The sequence below is a fragment of the Haematobia irritans genome, chromosome 2 (assembly GCF_050003625.1).
Source record: "Haematobia irritans isolate KBUSLIRL chromosome 2, ASM5000362v1, whole genome shotgun sequence".
Lineage (NCBI taxonomy): Eukaryota > Metazoa > Arthropoda > Insecta > Diptera > Muscidae > Haematobia > Haematobia irritans.
Genome location: NC_134398.1, coordinates 131,609,596 through 131,629,334, shown reverse-complemented (window position 1 = coordinate 131,629,334; position 19,739 = coordinate 131,609,596). Strand labels below are relative to the sequence as shown.

Below are 19,739 nucleotides of genomic sequence, written 5' to 3'. Positions count from 1 at the left end.
ATGAGCAAAATACTACGGGGTTATAAGGAACTTTAATACTTACGTATCTTGGAGCATTTGACAAATGGATCTCCAGTCATACCGCGAGGACATGTACATATGGGACTGTGGTTCTTTACTTGGCAAATTGCCATATGTCCACAAGTATGCTGACATGGATCAACACATTTGTTATTGACACAGGCTCGTTCAGAAGGACACTCGGAGCTAACCACGCATTCAGGTCGGCAATTTGGTGGTTGATTAATGAAACCAGATTGACATGAACATACAGCCTGATCGTTGATATTACGGCAAATACTATTGGGACCGCAAGGTGATGGTACACACGGGTTGATAATAGGTCTTGGAGTAACTGGTATGGGTTTACATTGGAAGAATGGATCTCCTGAATAGCCAGTGGGACAAGTACAGGTTGGCACATGATTTTCCACACTACACATGGCAAATTCTCCACAGATATTCGAGCATGGATCCACACACTTGAAACGCACACAGGCCTGCATGGGTGAACATTCATCGTTGGACTCGCACTCACGACGGCAACCAATTTGAGCATCGTAGGGATTACCTTCGTAACCTTCATGACAATAGCAAGCTCCAGCTCCGTTACGTTCACGACATTCAGCATGAGGACCACATGGCGAGGGTTCGCAAGGAGATGTGGTAGGCTGTTTGGGTAACACGGGAGGAATAATTTGGCAACCTGATATGGGATCACCTTCATAACCGTCCGCACACGAGCAGATTGCATTATGTTGGACCACTTTGCAAACAGCGTTGGAACCGCAAGATCCGGGGCAGGGGTCAATACACTTCTCATTTTGGCAAGAGAGATGGCTTTGGCATTCATCGTGATTGGTACATTCGGGACGGCAGTTAGGAGGTCTACCAATGTAATTCGTTTGGCAAGAGCATGCAGCTTGACCTCCTATTTCACGGCACAGAGAATTGGGACCACATGGTGATGGTACACAAGGATTTTCAGGATCTCTGGCTGTGGGTGTGTCAATAATACACTCGACGAATGGATCTCCAGTCATGCCGGAAGGGCAAGTACATATGGGATTATGATTCACCACTTGACATCTGGCCTGAGAGCCGCAAGATCCAGCACATGGATCACCACATTTCTGTTGAATGCAAGCACGGTTTTGGGGGCACTCAGAACTGACAACACATTCGGGACGGCATGATGGTGGAGCGCCAATGTAGTTGTCCAGACAAGAGCAGACAGCATGGCCATTTGATTCTCGACACTGGCTGTAAGGTCCGCAAGGCGATGGATAGCAAGGATTGAGTGGAGCCATTGTGGTAACTTCAATCACAGAACAGGCACGATGGGCATCTCCAGTATAACCTTCGAAACATTGACAATTGGGAGCATGATTTAGGACGCGACACTCTGCATTAATACCACAAACTCCAGGGCAAGGATCTTGGCATTTATTATTGAAACAAGCCTTGGATCGATCGCAATCGGAGTTTTGTACACACTCAGGTCGACAACCGCTGTAGGGATCACCAAAGTATTCAGGAAGGCAGGAGCAAGATCCAACACCATTACGTTCGCGACATATAGCATTGGCACCACAAGGTGAAGGATTACAAGGGTCACGAGGACGTTCAGTGGAAGTAACTGAAAAGATGAAGGGACATGGGCATATAAGAATCACCTGAGAAAATTCGTTAAGAATATACGAGGAGGGAAGGAGAAACAAAGTTATTGGAAATAGGAAACACTTTGGTTTTCCTTACTCCCCAAGTGTAAGAAGGAAGGAACTGTGTATATATACTTATTTGTACAGCACTACAACCAGAGAAAGGATCTCCAGTGTAGCCAGGCTCACACTGACATGCAGGACTATGTTTAATGACTGTACATTGTGTGTGTATGCCACATGCACCGGCACATGGATTTGAACATTTCTGATTCATGCAGGCCAAATTTGCAGGGCAATCGGAACTACTCATGCATTCTGGACGACAGTTGGGCGGTCGCCCCAGATAGTCGGGTAAACAGGAGCATGCAGGTGTGCCACCAACATCGACACATTTCGAGTTGGGACCACATGGAGATGGAACACACGGATTGCCCGTCTTTTCTACTGGACGGATATCCACTACGGGTGTTTAGTTTTCGGGCACAGTTCAGTAGGTAGGTGTGTGGTATAGTAGTGGTAAAGTTGATACATTTTACATAGGATACGGTAGTTCGAGATGATGATAGTGTAGTAGTAGTAGTGTAGAGTAGAGTTTGATAGATGGATAGGGCCATAACACAGACACAGACACAACATCAACATACAACATTCAAATACAAGGTAGAAAGGAGAATACATAAAACAACAAAAAAGGTAACAGTTAATACGTATATACATCATGCAATAAATGATAGAAGAGAATCTCCCACCCTCAGCACGAACACGGGAATTGAGAAAGGTTAAAAGGAAGTGGATAACACTTTTAACCCTTCCCCAATTCTCCTAGGAGACTAATGACTTAGATTATTCACCCATACTCATTACTCTCCACTATGCTGTTGCAGCAGGAGAAGGAGTTGGAAACACATGCTTACATTTAATTCTAGTACATCTATTGAAGGGATCTCCTGTATAGCCTGGAGGACACGAACAGGCTGCATAGTGATTTATAACTTGACAACGTGCTTCCGTACCACAGGTGCCAGGACAAGGATCAATACATTTTTGATTTTGACAGGCCATATTTTGGGCACAATCCGAGCTAACAATACACTCTGGGCGACAGTTGGGTGGTGATCCTATGTACGAAGTTTGACAAGAGCAAACAGCATGACCATTTACTTCACGACACTGACTATAGGGACCACAGGGTGACGGTTGACAGGGATTGACATCACGCTCAACTGAAGCAGAGAGAAATAATCGTCATTGGTTTTGTAGACTTAATGACAAAAGGGGACTATGCAACGAGAGGGGAAACCTACTTGGTATGGGCTCAGGTTCAGGAATAATACGGCATGAGCTTAACGGATTGCCAGTGTATCCGGGTAAACAATGACATGTAGGTACATGATTACCCACACGACATTCGGCATTGATGCCGCACACACCGGGGCAAGGATCCGCACATTTTTGATTGACACATGACTTGTCACGAGGACAATCCGAATTGACCACACATTCTGGACGACAACCACTGTAGGGGTCACCAAAGTAACCAGTAATACACGTGCAAGAACCAGCACCATTACGTTCTTTACATTCGGCATTGGGACCACATGGAGTAGGATTGCAAGGAGTTAAACGTTCTTCGGGAACCACTAAGATTTAGAAAACCTACTATTAATACAAGACTTATTACGTAGACAGCAGAAACACTCTTACATGTTGGATTACAACCGGCAAAAGGATCTCCAGAGTAGCCTTCGTCACACGTACATACAGGCGAATGATTCACTACATTGCAGAAGGCATTAAAACCACACGATCCTGGACAGGGGTCCTTACATTTTTCATTGATACAAGCCAGATTGGCAGGACATTCGGAATTTATGCTACACTCCGGCCGACAATTTGGAGCTCTACCTATGAAGTTAGGCAAACAAGAGCATACTGGGGTTTCGCCTACAACTCTGCATTGAGAGTTGGGACCACAAGGACTGGGTATACAGGGATTCTGGGGTTTCTCATTCTCAACTTTACGTTCCTCGATGCGTAAGCATCTAATGAAAGGATCTCCTGTATAGCCAGGAGGACAAGAGCAAATCGGATTGTGGTTGGTGACTTTACAAATGGCCTCATTGCCACAAGTTCCTGGACAAGGATCTACACAATGCAAATTCAAACAAGCACGATCCTGGGCACATTCTGAGCTAACAGAGCACTCAGGACGACATGCGGGGGGTGTACCCATATAGTTTGTCAAGCATGAGCAGACCGCATGCCCATTAACTTCACGACATTGACTGTAGGGGCCACATGGGGAAGGACGACATGGTTGGTCATTGTGTAATTCTAGAATATCCAAAAAACACAATGAAATAACTTCGGAAAAAACCTAAAGGACTAAGCTAGTATTACGTTTGATTTCTTTGCGACAATATTCGGAAGGATTGCCGGTATAGCCTGAAGGACAGCTACAACTGGGTGAATGATTAATGACATGACATTCGGCATCGACTCCACAAACTCCAGGGCAAGGATCACGGCATTTGTTTCGAACGCAAGCACGATTCTTAGCACAGTCCGTATTAAGAACACATTCGGGGCGGCATTCAGTGTAGGGATCACCATTGTATTCAGGCAAACAAGTACAGGAGCCCACACCATTGCGTTCTTTGCAAATCGCATTAGCTCCACAGGGGCTGGGATTACAAGGTTCTGCCTTCTCAGGAGGTACAATAACTAGATGGAAAAATGTTCAATCATGTTAGGCGTTAGCTATCACTCATTTCTAAATGCCACCTAGCATAATTTAAATATACACTAACGCAAAGCTGTAGACATAAGCATAAATCATGAAGCCTTATAGTATACACATTTATATATCTTACTTTGTGGACTACATTCGGAAAATGGATCACCCGTATAACCCTGCAAGCAACGACATATGGGTCTATGATTATTTACAACACATGTAGTAAAGGAACCGCATGATCCCTGGCAAGGATCTTGACAACGTTGATTAATGCATGCCATATTGCCGCGACATTCCGAATTCGAAGTACACTCAGGTCGGCAATTTGGAGCCCGACCAATATAGTTGGGCAAGCAAGAGCAAACAGCTTGATCGTTGGATTGTGAAACGCGACACAGTGAATTTGGACCACAAGGAGATGGTACACAAGGATTCACAGGATCCCTTATCACAGGGCGTTCTATATGTTTAGCATGTAGCAATAATATAGAGAGTAAATACCAAATAAAAGCATGCAGTATACAGTGACAGTATGATGTTTACAATAGAGTAAGGAAAAAAGAGAGAGGGAGAAAAAAATAAAATGTTTCGTTTATGTTTGACAATAACAAAATTGGAATGATCAATGGGAATGAATGAATTTTATAAATGGACCAAATGAATACAATTCTCTTGTAGTATACAAAATGATTGATGACATGAACTGATGTATGATGATGATATCACCCATTGGCGATGTAATCATGATCTTACTTTCTTCATATATACAGCGGATGAATGGATCACCGGTAAAGCCAGACATGCATGAACATATGGGATTATGATTGACCACACGGCATTGAGCATTGATACCACATGTTCCTGGACAAGGATCTTTGCACTTCTCATTTATACACGATTTATCTTGTGAGCAATCTGAGCTACTCATACATTCAGGACGACAATTAGGTGGTGCCCCTATATAGTTTGGTATACACGAACAAACGGCATGACCATTCTGCACCCTACAATTGCTATAGAGGCCACATGGTGTAGGTACACATGGGTTGCTGGGTTTGGTGACAATTTCATCTAAATTGGGGGGTATTAGGAAGTTTGCAATAAAGTTTTTATAATTAGCATTGCAAATTGGGCAAAGGGTTTTAGGGAGTGTTAAGTTAACAATGGGTTAGCTATGTTTTTTCAGGTTTGTGTGTTTTTAAATGTCTATCTTAAAAACAACACCTTCGGGTTGGGGGTTTAAGGTATTACGTTAGGAATTGGAGGGGTTAATATCCAATGTGAGAGGAATTTCCGATTGGGAAATTATAAAGGAATCTGGTAGTATATGCTGATGTTTAAACCATTTTAATTGAATCAATTGTTTATTTGGTATCAGTGATTGATATAGTAATTTCCGTTATTGAAGCAATTTAAATAAAAAAATAATGGAGTCAATAAATTTTGCGATTGAATCCAAAAAATATATTTTTCTGTGTAGCTGTATTTTGTATTTTGGAATCATAACCAATTTTCGATCTACACAATTTCCCAAAGGATTGCTCTGAAACAAATTTAAATTGTGAATAGCGCTTAAGATAACATTCATAATTGTTTTGTTTTTAAATTGTACGATAATGTACAAATTGTACCAAATGTACTAAATGAGAAAAGATAATTATCGATAATGAATGGTATTGATTTTTCTCTGCGTTTATAACAAAATATCGAAGGGAAGTATGAACTAATTTAAAAAGATGTTTAAATCTCCCCAGTCGAATAGTCAATTAGCTTGGGAATTACTAAGGAAACGTATACTGACACAACTGGTCACCGACAGAAATAGATTTTAAAACAAGGAGTTTGTTTAATTTTTTGCTGGGTATAGCGTAAAAATCACTCGTGTTAGGCGCCAGTTCTTAAAAAAGAGCATATTTTGTAATAAGATATTTTTTTCGTAAATTGGTTTAAACTTTGCGTATACCTAAGAAGGTTTGAAAATTAACGTATCAGTGATTGTTAGATTGTATTTTTTGGGATGTTCATATTTTTTTGAACATAAACCCCATTTTTTTAATATTTTAGTAAAAGGATTACTTTGGATATGGGTTAAACGTTTATTCTTACGGTCTGTTATTTGTAAAGAAAACATGCTTACATTTGGGAGTTTCGGCTGGTATTAAATGGCAACCCAAATTTGGATTTCCCGTAAAGCCAAGTAAACATTCACAATTTGGTTGATGATTCAAGGCATAACATTCGGCATTATGTCCACACACACCCGGACAAGGATCCAGACATCGATTGTTGACACAGGCCTGAGATTTTGAACAGTCAGAGTTCAAAACACATTCCGGTCGACATTCAACATAGGGATCACCAAAGTATTCGGGTATACATTTACATGAAGCCGCACGATTACGTTCTTCGCATAAAGCATTCAAACCACAAGGACTAGGATGGCAGGGTTGTATAGGCTCATCGGGAACTGAAGCAGGTAAATACGATACGATTAAAAATATTGCACTCGGATTAACTAAGGTGTGTAAGCAAACCTACTTTGTATTAGCAGATAGCAACCGGAAAATGGATCGCCGGTAAAACCGTCTTGGCACATGCATACGGGAGCATGATTACTAACATGACACAAGGCATTATTGCCACATGAGCCAATGCAAGGATCCACACATCTGCTATTCTGACAAGCCTTCTGTGAAGGGCATTCCGAATTTATAGAACATTCGGGTCGACAGTTTGGTGGGCGTCCTATGTAATTTCTAAGGCATGAACATACGGCACCAGTATTGGCTGCCCGACATTGAGAGTTGGGACCACAAGGTGATGGTACACACGGATTTTGTGGTACTATGGGATCCCTGGGTCTTTCTGGTTCTTCTGATTGACATAAAAGGAGGGAAATTAATGACTTCTATCTTTATGAAGAAGTTACTAAACCTACTTCTTTCGGGTGTACATTGATGGAATGGATCTCCTGTAAAACCTTGTAGACAAGTGCATATAGGTGAATGATTGGTAACACGACATCTGGCATTATGACCACAAGTGCCAGGACAGGGATCTCTACAACGTTGATTCACACAAGCCTGATCATAAGGACACTCGGCACTTATAACACATTCGGGTTTACAATTCGGTGGCTGCCCTATGTAGTTGGGCAAACAGGAACAAATGGGACGATTGTCGCGGTTTCGACAAGTACTAAAAGGTCCACAGGGGGACGGTCTACAAGGATTGCCAGGTATAGGCAAATACTCATCTGATATAAGAATAAGAGCAAAGGATAATTTTACTTTAGAAATCTACCAGAGTGCAACTCTGTGAAAAAACCTACTTGATGGTCTTTCAAAACAGATTCTCATGGGATTACCAGTGTAGCCTGGTTCACAAGAACACAATGGCTGATGATTCGAAACACGGCATGTGGCTTTGTAACCACACAAATTCTCACAAGGATCTACACATTTCATATTCATGCAGGATTTTGTGCGAGGACAATCAGAGTTTTGTACACATTCCGGGCGACAATTAATGTAAGGATCACCGAAATAGTTGGGCAGACATGAACAAGCCCCAGCACCATTACGTTCCCTACACACGGCATTGGAACCGCATGGGGAGGGATTGCAAGGATCACTTGGGGGATCTGGTACGACAACTGGATGATGGACAGCAAGCGAATAATAAATAAAATAATTTTTTTTTTATAGAAAAGTGCGATACCATAGTGTTTACCAAACAAAAGCTACTAAAAGGAAATTATACAGCAAAATCAAAGCTAAAAATTTATATATCAAGAATATCATGCATAGAGATATATATAGGTAAATTTTATAGATATACATATAATATATAAAACCAATAACCCAATTTTGGAAAATAGAAAACTGTAAAAAAATGTATAGAGCATACAGAGTGGTTTACATTGAAACATAAAATAGTCCATTGTGCATCATAGCAATGGGCAACAAGACTTTGAAATATTAGGGATAGCAAATTTATAAGAGTCCACTTACTTGCACGCATGCTACAACCAGCATACGGATCACCTTCATGGCCTTCAAGACAAGTGCATACGGGTTTGTGATTCAAAGCCGAACAAAGGGCATTGAAACCACATGCACCGGCGCAAGGATCTTCACAACGCTGAGCAATACAAGCTCGATTTGATGGACAATCTTGATGGATAACACATTCCGGCCGGCAGCTGGGTGGTGCCCCAAACATACCAGGTAGGCAAGAGCAAACAGCTCGATTATCCATTTCCCGGCATTCAGCATTAGGACCACAAGGACTAGGAATGCAAGCATTTATTTCAGGAGCTGGTTGTTTTGCTGTAAGAAAATTTCGAAAATTATTACAATGACCTAATAAATCTCCCCAAAATACACAACTTACGTTTCAATATACACTGTTCGAATGGATCTCCAGTCATATCGACAGGACATGAGCAAATTGGATTATGGTTGACCACTTGACATTTGGCATTGAAACCGCATGTTCCCACACACGGATCATTACATTTTTGATTGATACAGGCCATATTTTGACTACACTCTGAGCTAACAACACATTCAGGGCGACAATTTGGTGGTGAGCCAAAGTATCCCACTTGACATGAACAGGTAGGACGGCCATCGACCGCTCGGCATATGCTATAGGGACCGCATACATTTGGTTCACAGGGGCTGATGGGTTTAATTTCTATACAAGAGAAAATTTATTATTAAATTATAAAAATCCAAAATTTTCATCTCAAAAAGTCAACCCTTCGACAACACATATGACACACTGTGAATAATGCCAAATTTCAAAAGAGGTTGGGAGAAGTGACCTTAAAACACTATTCTAATCAAGGCGTTCAAAAGTCGAAAGTTTAATTTTCTATTAATCAAATTTATGTCGATTGTACGTTTCGTTATCTTTAAATTTGTACTTTCCAAAGATAAATAGGCTTTCCTAAATTTTTTAAATTTAAAAATGAAGAAATCGACAATCGACGAAGGTCATTCTAAAACCCGCATTCTAACTCTTCTGTTCATTTCCCACTTACGTGTATCCTTTTTGCATCCCGTAAATGGATCTCCCACATAACCTCGAGCGCAACTACATACTGGTACATGATTGGCTACCGAACATTCAGCATTGCTACCACATGTTCCAACACAAGGATCGCGACAATGTTGTTTTATACAAGCCTGGTGTGAGGGACATTCAGCACTATAGACACATTCAGGTCTACAACCAGTGGTGTAGGGATCTCCAATGTAGGGTTCGATACAGGAGCATCTGGCAATACCATTACGCTCATTGCATACAGCATTTTCGGCACATGGATTGGCAAAGCAAGGATCAACATGATCTTGAGGTTTAACAGTTTTGGAACAGCCAACAAATGCATCACCTTCATAGCCATCCTCACAGCTACAATAGGCCGAATGGGCGATAACAGTACATTTGGCATTGTGGCCACATGTATTGGCACAAGGATTTTCACATTTCTCTTGTATACAAGCCTTATCGGCAGGACATTCACTATTCAGGGTACACTCGGGTCGACAGTATGGTGGGCTGCCTACATAGTTGGCAACGCAAGAACACACTGGGCGACCTTGTTTCACTTGGCATATCGAATTGGGTCCACAAGGTGAAGGTACACATGGATTTCCTGGTTTCTTTTCAACGTTCTTGGGTTGCTCTTGAGCTGGAACACACGATACAAATGGATCGCCTTCATAACCAGTCTCACATGAGCAGATGGGGTTATGATTGAGAACTTTGCATCGAGCTGAAACTCCACAGGTTCCCGGACAAGGATCTGTGCATCGATGATTAATACAAGCCTGATGTAGGGGACACTCCGAACTGACTATACACTCTGGTTGGCATACCGGTGGTGCGCCACGGAAATCAGGTAAACAAGAACAGGCTGCATAACCTTCAGGAGAAATTAAACAGCGGGCATTAGGACCACAAGGTGATGGTTCGCAAGGATTTCTTGGTTTATCCACAGGCAGATAGGTATGTGGAATAAGAGGAGTACGTGTACATTGTTTAAATGCATCACCGGTCATTCCTTCAGGACATACACATACAGGTCCGTGATTCACCACTTGACACACAGCATTGATACCACAGACTCCTGAGCAAACATCCACACATTTGGAGTTAACACATGCTCTATCGATAGGACAGTCAGAATTGAGAACACACTCAGGGCGACATCCTACAAATGGATTACCAAAGTAACCCTTACGGCAGACGCAAGTCAATACACCACTTTGCTTTTTGCATTCGGAGTTGGCTCCGCATTGTAGCTTGGCACAGCTAGGTGAAGGCGTAGGTTTGTCACGTACAGGAATATCACAATGATCGTAAGGATTACCATACAATCCTGGTGGACATTGGCAAATGGGATTATGTTCATAGACATGACACAAAGCCTTGTGTCCGCAAGATCCTGGACAAGGATCCAAACATCTGGAACCCAAGCAAGCCTTGTCAAATGGACATTCCGAATTTGATACACACTCTGGTCTGCAACGAGGATTGTATTGAGAGTCAGGACCGAAACAGGGATCACATAGAGCAACTCCATCGGTGTATACCGAGCAAACGTCTATAGGGCCGCATGGTGAGGGTACACAAGGATCTCTAGAAACATTTCGAAGAACTCCAATAGCAATACATTGACGGAAAGCATCTCCGGTAAAGCCATCTAGACAGCGACACACTGGTGTATGTTGTTGGACAGAGCATAAGGCATTAATGCCGCATATAGTTCCTGCGCAAGGATCCACACATTTGTGATTGATACAAGCCTGATTGGAGCCACAGTCTGAATTGATGTCACACTCGGGTCTACAGCCACTTTGTGGTTCTCCCAAGTATCCAGGCAGACAGGAGCAAACAGCTCTATTATTGAGTATCTTACATTCACTATTCAGACCGCAAGGGCTGGGAACGCAAGGATTTTTGGGTTTCTTGGGTACATCGAGGGCATAACAAAAGACTCCAGGATTACCAGTGAGACCAGCATTACAAGAGCATACTGGATGATGTTGTTCTACACGGCAATTGGCACCATGTCCACAAGCTCCAGGGCAAGGATCGTGACACTTGAAGCCCATACATGCCTTGTCGTAAGGGCAATCGTCATCCACTTGACATTCGTAGCCATGACAACCTAAGCTAGAGTTTGGATCTCCAGACAAACCATCGGGGCACACACAGGTACTTTCTCCATTAGCCGATATCGCACATTCAGCATTGGGTCCACAAGGATTGGGTTCACATACCGAACGGGCTGGTTCACGACACCCCTGGTAAGGATCACCTATATAGCCTGAACGGCAATAACACTCTTCGCGATTATCGGTAACATAACAATCGGCATTGTGACCACAAGGGCCTGGTTGACATAGTTCAATGGTAACCGATGGTTTTTCACACAAACGGAATGGATTTCCAATTTTGTTGTCAGGACAGAAGCATACAGGATTACGTGTCGAATCGCAAATGGCACCAACTCCACAAGGGTTGGGGTCACAAGGATTGATGGGTTCAATGCAACCACGAATTGTGTTGGGACTTTCCACATAACCGGGTAGACAGGTGCATTTAGAGAAACCATTAGAAAGGACAGTACATTGGGTATTGGGTCCACAAGGTGAGGGATCACAAGGATGTGTGGGTAGTTGACAAGGTATTTGGGGAGGTTGACCCTCATATTCCGGAAGACAGAAGCAAATTGGGGAGTTTGACACCATACGGCAACCTGAATTGGGTCCACATGGATTGGGTGAACATTCATCGCCTTCAGGAACTGGAAATAAATAATTCAGTACGGTATAGAGGTACTGCATAGGTCAAGTTCCTAGTGGGGGATTTCAATACTTACTGCAATTCTTGAAAGGATTTCCTGTAAGACCCTTTGGACAATAGCAAATGGGATTACCATTATCCAACTCACATAAAGCATTTGTACCACAGGGATTTGGTTCACAAGGATTACTAGGAGGGCTGCATGCAATAGCTGGATTTCCATTGTATCCTGGTGGACATTTGCAAATTCCACGATGATTAACCACATCACACAGAGCGTAGGCCCCACAACTGCAAGGTGACGAACATTTGCCATTAATACAAGCCTGACTGGCATCACATTCCGAATCCGAGCGGCAACCTTGCAATATGGTACACTCAACATAGGCATTTCCAGCAAATCCAGCCAAACATCTACACTCAATGCCATGATTGGCGGGAATACATTCGGCATTCTCACCACAAGAGTCATCTTGGCAGGGATTGATACAGCGCCGATTCAAGCGATCGCACAATTTATTGGGAGGACAGTCCTCATTGTATTGACACACCGCAGTATTTTTGTATGCTGTTTTATTTTTTTTAGGAGGAAGGGAATGGTGTTTTTTGTTGTTGTTTGTGACGGTGGAATTTTGATTATGGGGTGTATTTATACAATTTTTATTGTTTCGTTTTTAATTTTGCACAGTGTTTTGTTTTGGGGAAAGTGTTACGTTTGTAACGGTTTTGGTGTAGAGTTGTATTTTTTTACACGTGCGTATTTCATTTGCAGAGTTGATATTTTTGAATTTGTTTATATTACAGTGTTGCATTTTTTTTTTTCAATTGTGAATGATAAAAGAAATTTAAAAGTTTAAATAAGATTAGAGAGAACTCAAAGTGCTTAGAAAGAAAATTTCGTTAGAGGTAAATAGAGATACATACCTGGTTGGCAACCAACATAACCGTTGCCCTCATAGCCATCTGTACAGCTACACTCGGCAGCATGATTGGTATTGGCACATACGGCATTTTGGGCACAAGGATTATGGACATCGCAAGGATGTTGACAACGTTGATTAAGACAGGCTTCGGTCGACGAGCAATCACCATCGTGAGAACATTCCACTAAACAAAATAAATGGGAATTTATCAGCAAATATTGTTTTTAATTCCTTTTATTATTGTTATTATTATTATTTTTTTTATTTTTTATTTTTTAATATTGTTAATTTCTTCTGAGTTTCTTGAAAATGTTGAGTTTTTAATCCAGATTAGTATCCTTACTTGATTTGTCAGTTGTTATACATTTCACCGCAGGATTACCCTCATGACCGGGTGGGCATGAGCAAATCGGTCTATGCATTTTGGCCGTACATTTGGCTGTGGCCGCACATACATTGGCAAATTCACAAGGATCTTGACACAGACCCATGTAACATGCCTCACTTTCAATGCAATCATTATTCGATTGACAAGGTTCGGGATTCTTTGGTCTACCGGGTGATTCTGGTTGTTTTTATATGTATTAGAGTTGGGTCATTGACATTATATGTTGGTAAATGGTAGTATTGTATGGATGATTGTTGTTGATTAAGGGGGAAAAATTAAGAATTATTATTATTAATATTAATATTATTAATAAATGTTATAGATTAAGCAAACAAAAAGGTTAACTTGAAAAATAAAAAATCATTTGTTTTGTGTTCTATGTACACTGGATATATAAAAAGTTGCAGAATTTTGTAAAGGGCTACAAATAGAGGATAGAGTTTGAGGAAATTTTTTTTATATATTATAACAAGAATTTTCAATTTACAAAATATTTACATATACATATATGTACAATTTATAGAAATAAGTAAAATAGTTTCCTGGTTACTTTGTTTTGTGATTTTTAAGGTCACTGCGAAAGAGTACCAAAGAGGTACCCAGCAAAAAAAGCGTCGTCAAAAAAGTAGTGAAAATGTTATTTTTCGATCCGGAAGTGGTGCATAATTGGGGCAGAAGCAATGAATTTAACATGGGATTGTCATAGGACGGATGTTCACTATTTCACCAGCCGTTGCACTGTATATGCATCACTTCTTAAGGTATGATCCGAATTCAGTGTTTTAGATGTGAAATAAAAAATTTTGTTATATATATATATATATTGGGATAAATAAATAATTTTTAAAATTTTTTATGAATTTTTATGCATTCTAACGCTTATCTGAAACGATTGACCTCAAATATTTTCAAAAATTCACAATTTTCCTAGAATGGATTTGTCATTTTTTTCCTTATACTGTTTTTAACCTATTTGAAATAAAAAAGTTAAAATTGCCCTTCAAAAATGTGAAAAAGGGAATTTATAAAAAATTGAAGTTAAATAACTTCCTGAGTACTTAAAATAAAGAACATCTTTTGGAGGACATTTTTGGAAGTGTTTTTGGAGTTATGCCTTTAGAAGTACTTGCAAATTTTTTGGCTGGGTAGTTTATGAGAATTTGTCTCAACGTTTAACATTTTGAATGAAAAGACTTTTGAGTTGGCTGTCTATTGCCTTTAGATGTATCGACCAGGCAGTCAATTTCGACAAAAACATTAAGGTGGGTGGGGGGTCGTAGGGTGCACGGAAAAAAATTTTTGGTGTTCTGAAATTGTCTTCGAATATGCTACAAAACTGGGGGGTGACCGCATCAAGTTTTTTTCGTGACCCTATCTAATGTCTATGCTACTTCTCATTTGGGTGACAGCATGCTATGAATAAAATTGAAGCAACCAAACTAAAAGTTATTAAAAAACTTAAGATGTAAAGTAGTGATGACACTTTTCAAACTTGTTACTACAACCAAATGCACTTTGGACTATTCAATTTTTTTCTAAAAGTTCGAACATTTTTCACAAAAAGCACGTAATAACTTCATAAGAAGTATGAAAATTTTCGTAAAAAATACGAAACAATTTCATAAAAACAACGAAATTGTTTCATAAAAAGTATGAAACTTTTTCATAAAAAGAACGAAGTTGTTTCTTACAAACTACGAAAAATTTGTAAGAACTTTTCTTCGTACGAAATATTTCGTACTTTTAATGAAAAGTTTCTTTGGTTGTAAAACAATGACAAATTTCATACTTTTAACCAAATTTTTTGTTCTTTTTACGAAGAAAATTCTTTCGGTGTATGGACCATTAGCGGTGCACTCGCGGTCAACAATTGCATGAAATAATCTGCAAACATTCATTTATATTTATGGAACGTATATCGATTCAAATAAATATTTTATGCATTTTTCACAAATTAATGTGTTTGTTTTTTTTTGAAAAATTCTTATAGCTCTTACAAAATCACCTTTTACTAGCAAATATTTTATCACAAATTCCCCGTAGGTCGAGAAATCCGAGCGATATACTTTTCAAATATTTTTTAGGAAATTTCCATTATTTTATTGTTTCAGAAATTTGAAATGTTTGCGAAAACTGCGTAAAATTAAGGATTTGTGTAATAACCCTTTCACTACCGAAATAAACATAATGTTACAAACTTTAATTTTTCTTCTGGTTTTACTTGTATTAACAGCATGTAGAATAAAAATTGTAATTCTGAGGACGTACCTTAATTACTTCAAGAGCTATATGAGTTTGTTCTGAAAACTTGATTCATGAATTGTGAACAAATAGCTCTATGAAAATAAGCGCTATTCGAGCTATTATATCTATCGAAGTGTGAGACAAAATACAAAAAAGAACCCGAAAAAATATCAGGTATAGTTTTTGTACGAATGTCCATTTACTAGAGACATATAGTAGAAAAATGGACTCAAAATTTCGTATTTTTCGTTTATTGTTAAAGAAGTTTTTAAAAATGCATTTTAGTGCTCACCAATATGTAAAATATTTATAGCTTATTTAGACTAAAGCCTCTACTTTAAAATAACATCGAGAAATAAATCGAAACTAAGTGGGGAACTAGAGTTTGGTGTCGTTTTCGAATGTCCTGGTGGACATCGGTAGTGAAAGGGTTAAAAGAACTTATTGCGAAGTGAAAAGCTCTAGATGACCTTAATTTAAGAGGAACAAAAACAAAAAAATAAAAACAACTATTATACAAATTAGTCTATGTTATTTTTGTATACCTTTTACACAATTGGACTCTTTGGTTCCATCACCACGACACTCATTACGACATTGTCCCATAACACACAATTGATTAGGGGCGCAATTAGTATGAACTGTACAAGTTGTGTTAATTATTGTGATCATAGTGCTGGTTGTGGTAATGGTTGTTACTGTGGTATTGCCTGTGGAGGGCGTGATAGTGGTGGTGGGCATGGATATTATTGTAGGGGGGGACGTAGTTTCATCGAATTTCGGTTCCATGGTAGTATCCGTTCTATTAATAACTTGAATAGTTTCTGTGCTACTTGTGACTACATCATCCATGAGCATAGTGGTACCAGCTACCTCAGGGATAGTTGTACCTTTCTCGTTTATAACGGGGAACATGGTAGTCGTTATATCACCGATAATTTTAGGTTTGATTGTTGTGGTTTTACCGATTTCAACTACTGGGGGTATTGTCACAGATGACGGACTAGTTGTATCTGGTGCTGATGTGGTTACATCCTCACCCATCATATCGGGTGGAGCAGTCAAGGTAGTAGCAGCCACTGTTGGAGGCTCACGTGTGGGTTTAGTAGATTCTGGTGTTATTACAGGAAACAGGGTTGTCTTATCCATAGTCTCTAGAGGTGTTTGTGTAGTGGTATTCTCAGAGGATTCAGGTTTTTCGGTAACTACTATCACCGGGAAAGTAGAACTATCATATTTGGGTGTAGTTGAAGTACCAGTAGTAGTGGTGGAAGTGAAATTAAAATACTCCTCCTCATGAGAAGTATCAATACGCGTCGTCTTCATTTTAGGCGTAGTGGGATAATCGAATGGTCCCTTAACATCTTCTCCACGTTTTGGAGTTGTAGATGAAGTTCGAATTGAGGCTGGTGTGGTTGTGGTGGGTACTTCACCTGCCGTTGTATCTGTTATATTATTATCACCATCACGATAGGTCTTTGGTGGTCCGGTCTTCATCTGTGTTGTCGTCTCTATATCCTTAGACGAAGATGAGGCGGTAGTCGTCTCTACTACAGGCTTACTTGTTGTCTTTGGACTTGGTTTTGGAGGTTCTGAAGTTGTATTGAATTCTTGTGCTTCATCATCTTCTTTTTTGGTGGTCTTAGCTTTTTGAGTTGTTGTGGTAGTCGTTGATCCAGTTGTGGAACCACTTGTCGTTGTAGATTCAGTGGTTGATGTATCCAAAGACTTTTGGGTACTCGTTTCAATGTCAGTGGTTAATTTAGGTGTAGTTGTGATTGTGGTAGTAGTACTGGTAGTACTAGTTGTGGTGGTTGTTTTAGTTGTGTTGGTAGTTATGATTGTCTTATCTTTAGGGGCAGGATTTATTTTTGGTGTTTTATTTTTTTTTTTATTAATCATATATACACATAATTTTTTGTGGTGGGGTGTTATTCGTGGGGGAAAGAACATATATACAAAATTTTAAATATGTACAAATTAAAAGTTAATAAAACATATTAAACCATCATTGTTATTCATTTCCAGTTAGCCGTTTTCTCAACAGATAATATTATATAATACAAATTTTAGTGTCTGTTTCGATTAACACTAAATAGAGATGGACAAATGTTGGCTTAATATTTAGGTTCGTTAATATCTCATGACTTTGTTGTTTGTTATAAAGTCAAAATTATTTTCTGGTTAGTAAAATTTTAAGTTAAGCCAAATTTAAATGAATTATTTAAGTTAAATGTTAATTGTGAATAAGTGCATATGTAAAAGTCTTTAATATCTGACTTACCCTTGATACAGGCCCCTGTTGTTGGATCACAATGATAACCTTGGTCACAGTGTTCACAGCCAGGAGTACGGAAAACTACGAGAGAAAATAAAGCAAATGAAATGAATTAAAATATTATCGTTGAATGTGGAAAAAAATAAATTGTTTATAAAGAAAAAAAAATAAATAAATAAATAATAAATAAATGAAATGAAATAAAATAAAAGCATTCATGAGTTTTTCTATGGATTTTTGAAACCAGTTTTTTAATTTTAGACCTAAATTATCAAATAATGATTTTTATTTCCAGTTAATTGAAAATTACTTTGTGAACAAAGTTTAAAGAAGTAGGCCTGCTTACCCACTAACAATTTTTTGCATTCTTTCAGGCAGTACAATGGAGTAAAAAATGCTCACAAATATTGTGTTGGACGCACAAACTCGATTCAGTATGAAGGCGCCGATTTAAAATCAAAATTTATAAAAATATTGCAGTAAGATTGGAAGTAAATAAGAAATGAAGAAAAGATGCTACAAAAAAGCAAAACAGTATGAAATTTCGTGACACAAAAAAAAAAGATTTTTTAGCTATTATATTTTTGGCAACACTAGTTAAACAGTTGAAAAAGTCATAGTTTGGTGCGGTTTATGGGCTGCTGGTATCATTGGACCGTACTTCTTCAAAGATGATGCGAATTGTTTCAGGTTCATTTAGGGATTGCGTTATTGCAAAATACATCGTTGTAATGCTACTGATACTACTTTGCCAAACTCTATGGTAGTGGTGTAAAAAAGAGCTTCATGTAGTATAGTTAGGCTTGTGTGGATTGGTATCGGGCATTTTCTTTTCAATAACTTAATAATATTGTTATAATATGTACAATAATTATTTTGGATGAGAAACCAGCTTGCAATGATATCAGGCTAACAAAAAAAAAATACCCTTAATGTATATATTTATATCTCAGCTGTGACCGTCTATGGCCGTTCTCCAGTTGAAAATTTTAGGCATCATAAAACTTCCAGAGGGAAGTTTTTATGGGCGGTATACATCGGGGACTGTTAAATTAGCAGGCTAAACCCGGGGAAATTGCTCCCAAAGGAGGTGAACATTTCTCCGTTGGCCAGATAGATGATAGCCTCTGTGTGCACACAGAGAAGGAATATGATCACCTCAAACATATTTTAAGAGCATTTTTTATTTGCTTATAAAGAAAATTTGTGTTAGTTTTAAAAGAAGACTTTGTTTGTCTAAAATTTCGTTCCTCAGGAAAGAAAACTCTTCTTTCAGTGCATGTGGACGAGTTTGTATTTAGAATATTAATCTTAACTTTCAGATATTAAGAGAGTTAGTATGTTCTAGTTGGTTATCTAAAATAATCTGCGGCATAGATTATGATTTTTAGTAAGCCTTTGATTTCGTCTTTTTCTTATCTTATCTTTGTCTTTACTTACCATCACGACATTCACAACCATCACACTCGTAACCGGAAGGACAATCTGATTTGCGTTGACATTCGCAAAGTCTTGAGCAAACTGGTTGATGTTCAATAACCTTACATTCTTGTTGGGGTCCACAATGATTGGCCAGTGAACAGGGATCTATGCACAGGGAATTAATGCAAGATTTTTGGGCTGGACAATCGGAATTGGAAGCGCAACCAATTTCTGATGAGGTAACAAAATCAAAATTGTAATA

General features: G+C 39.1%; 1 protein-coding gene across 2 annotated transcripts in view; it reads right to left on the bottom strand.

Moving 5' to 3' along the window:
* Window positions 1–19,739, bottom strand: part of dpy (fibrillin-like protein dumpy) — a 99,917-nt gene that overhangs the window by 46,058 nt on the left and 34,120 nt on the right. For both annotated transcript variants that reach the window (XM_075296159.1, XM_075296160.1), the window contains exons 6-25: window positions 19,496–19,708; window positions 18,062–18,136; window positions 13,489–13,710; window positions 13,147–13,329; window positions 12,299–12,790; window positions 9,452–12,223; window positions 8,797–9,102; window positions 8,415–8,732; window positions 7,733–8,056; window positions 7,340–7,657; window positions 6,940–7,275; window positions 6,539–6,868; window positions 5,155–5,472; window positions 4,538–4,861; window positions 4,065–4,388; window positions 3,369–3,998; window positions 2,969–3,304; window positions 2,579–2,887; window positions 1,797–2,123; window positions 44–1,639 (exon numbers count right to left, since the gene is read on the bottom strand). In XM_075296159.1, the coding sequence (XP_075152274.1) occupies window positions 44–1,639; window positions 1,797–2,123; window positions 2,579–2,887; window positions 2,969–3,304; window positions 3,369–3,998; window positions 4,065–4,388; window positions 4,538–4,861; window positions 5,155–5,472; window positions 6,539–6,868; window positions 6,940–7,275; window positions 7,340–7,657; window positions 7,733–8,056; window positions 8,415–8,732; window positions 8,797–9,102; window positions 9,452–12,223; window positions 12,299–12,790; window positions 13,147–13,329; window positions 13,489–13,710; window positions 18,062–18,136; window positions 19,496–19,708 (10,053 nt within the window). The remainder of the gene's footprint in view (window positions 1–43; window positions 1,640–1,796; window positions 2,124–2,578; window positions 2,888–2,968; window positions 3,305–3,368; window positions 3,999–4,064; window positions 4,389–4,537; window positions 4,862–5,154; window positions 5,473–6,538; window positions 6,869–6,939; window positions 7,276–7,339; window positions 7,658–7,732; window positions 8,057–8,414; window positions 8,733–8,796; window positions 9,103–9,451; window positions 12,224–12,298; window positions 12,791–13,146; window positions 13,330–13,488; window positions 13,711–18,061; window positions 18,137–19,495; window positions 19,709–19,739) is intronic.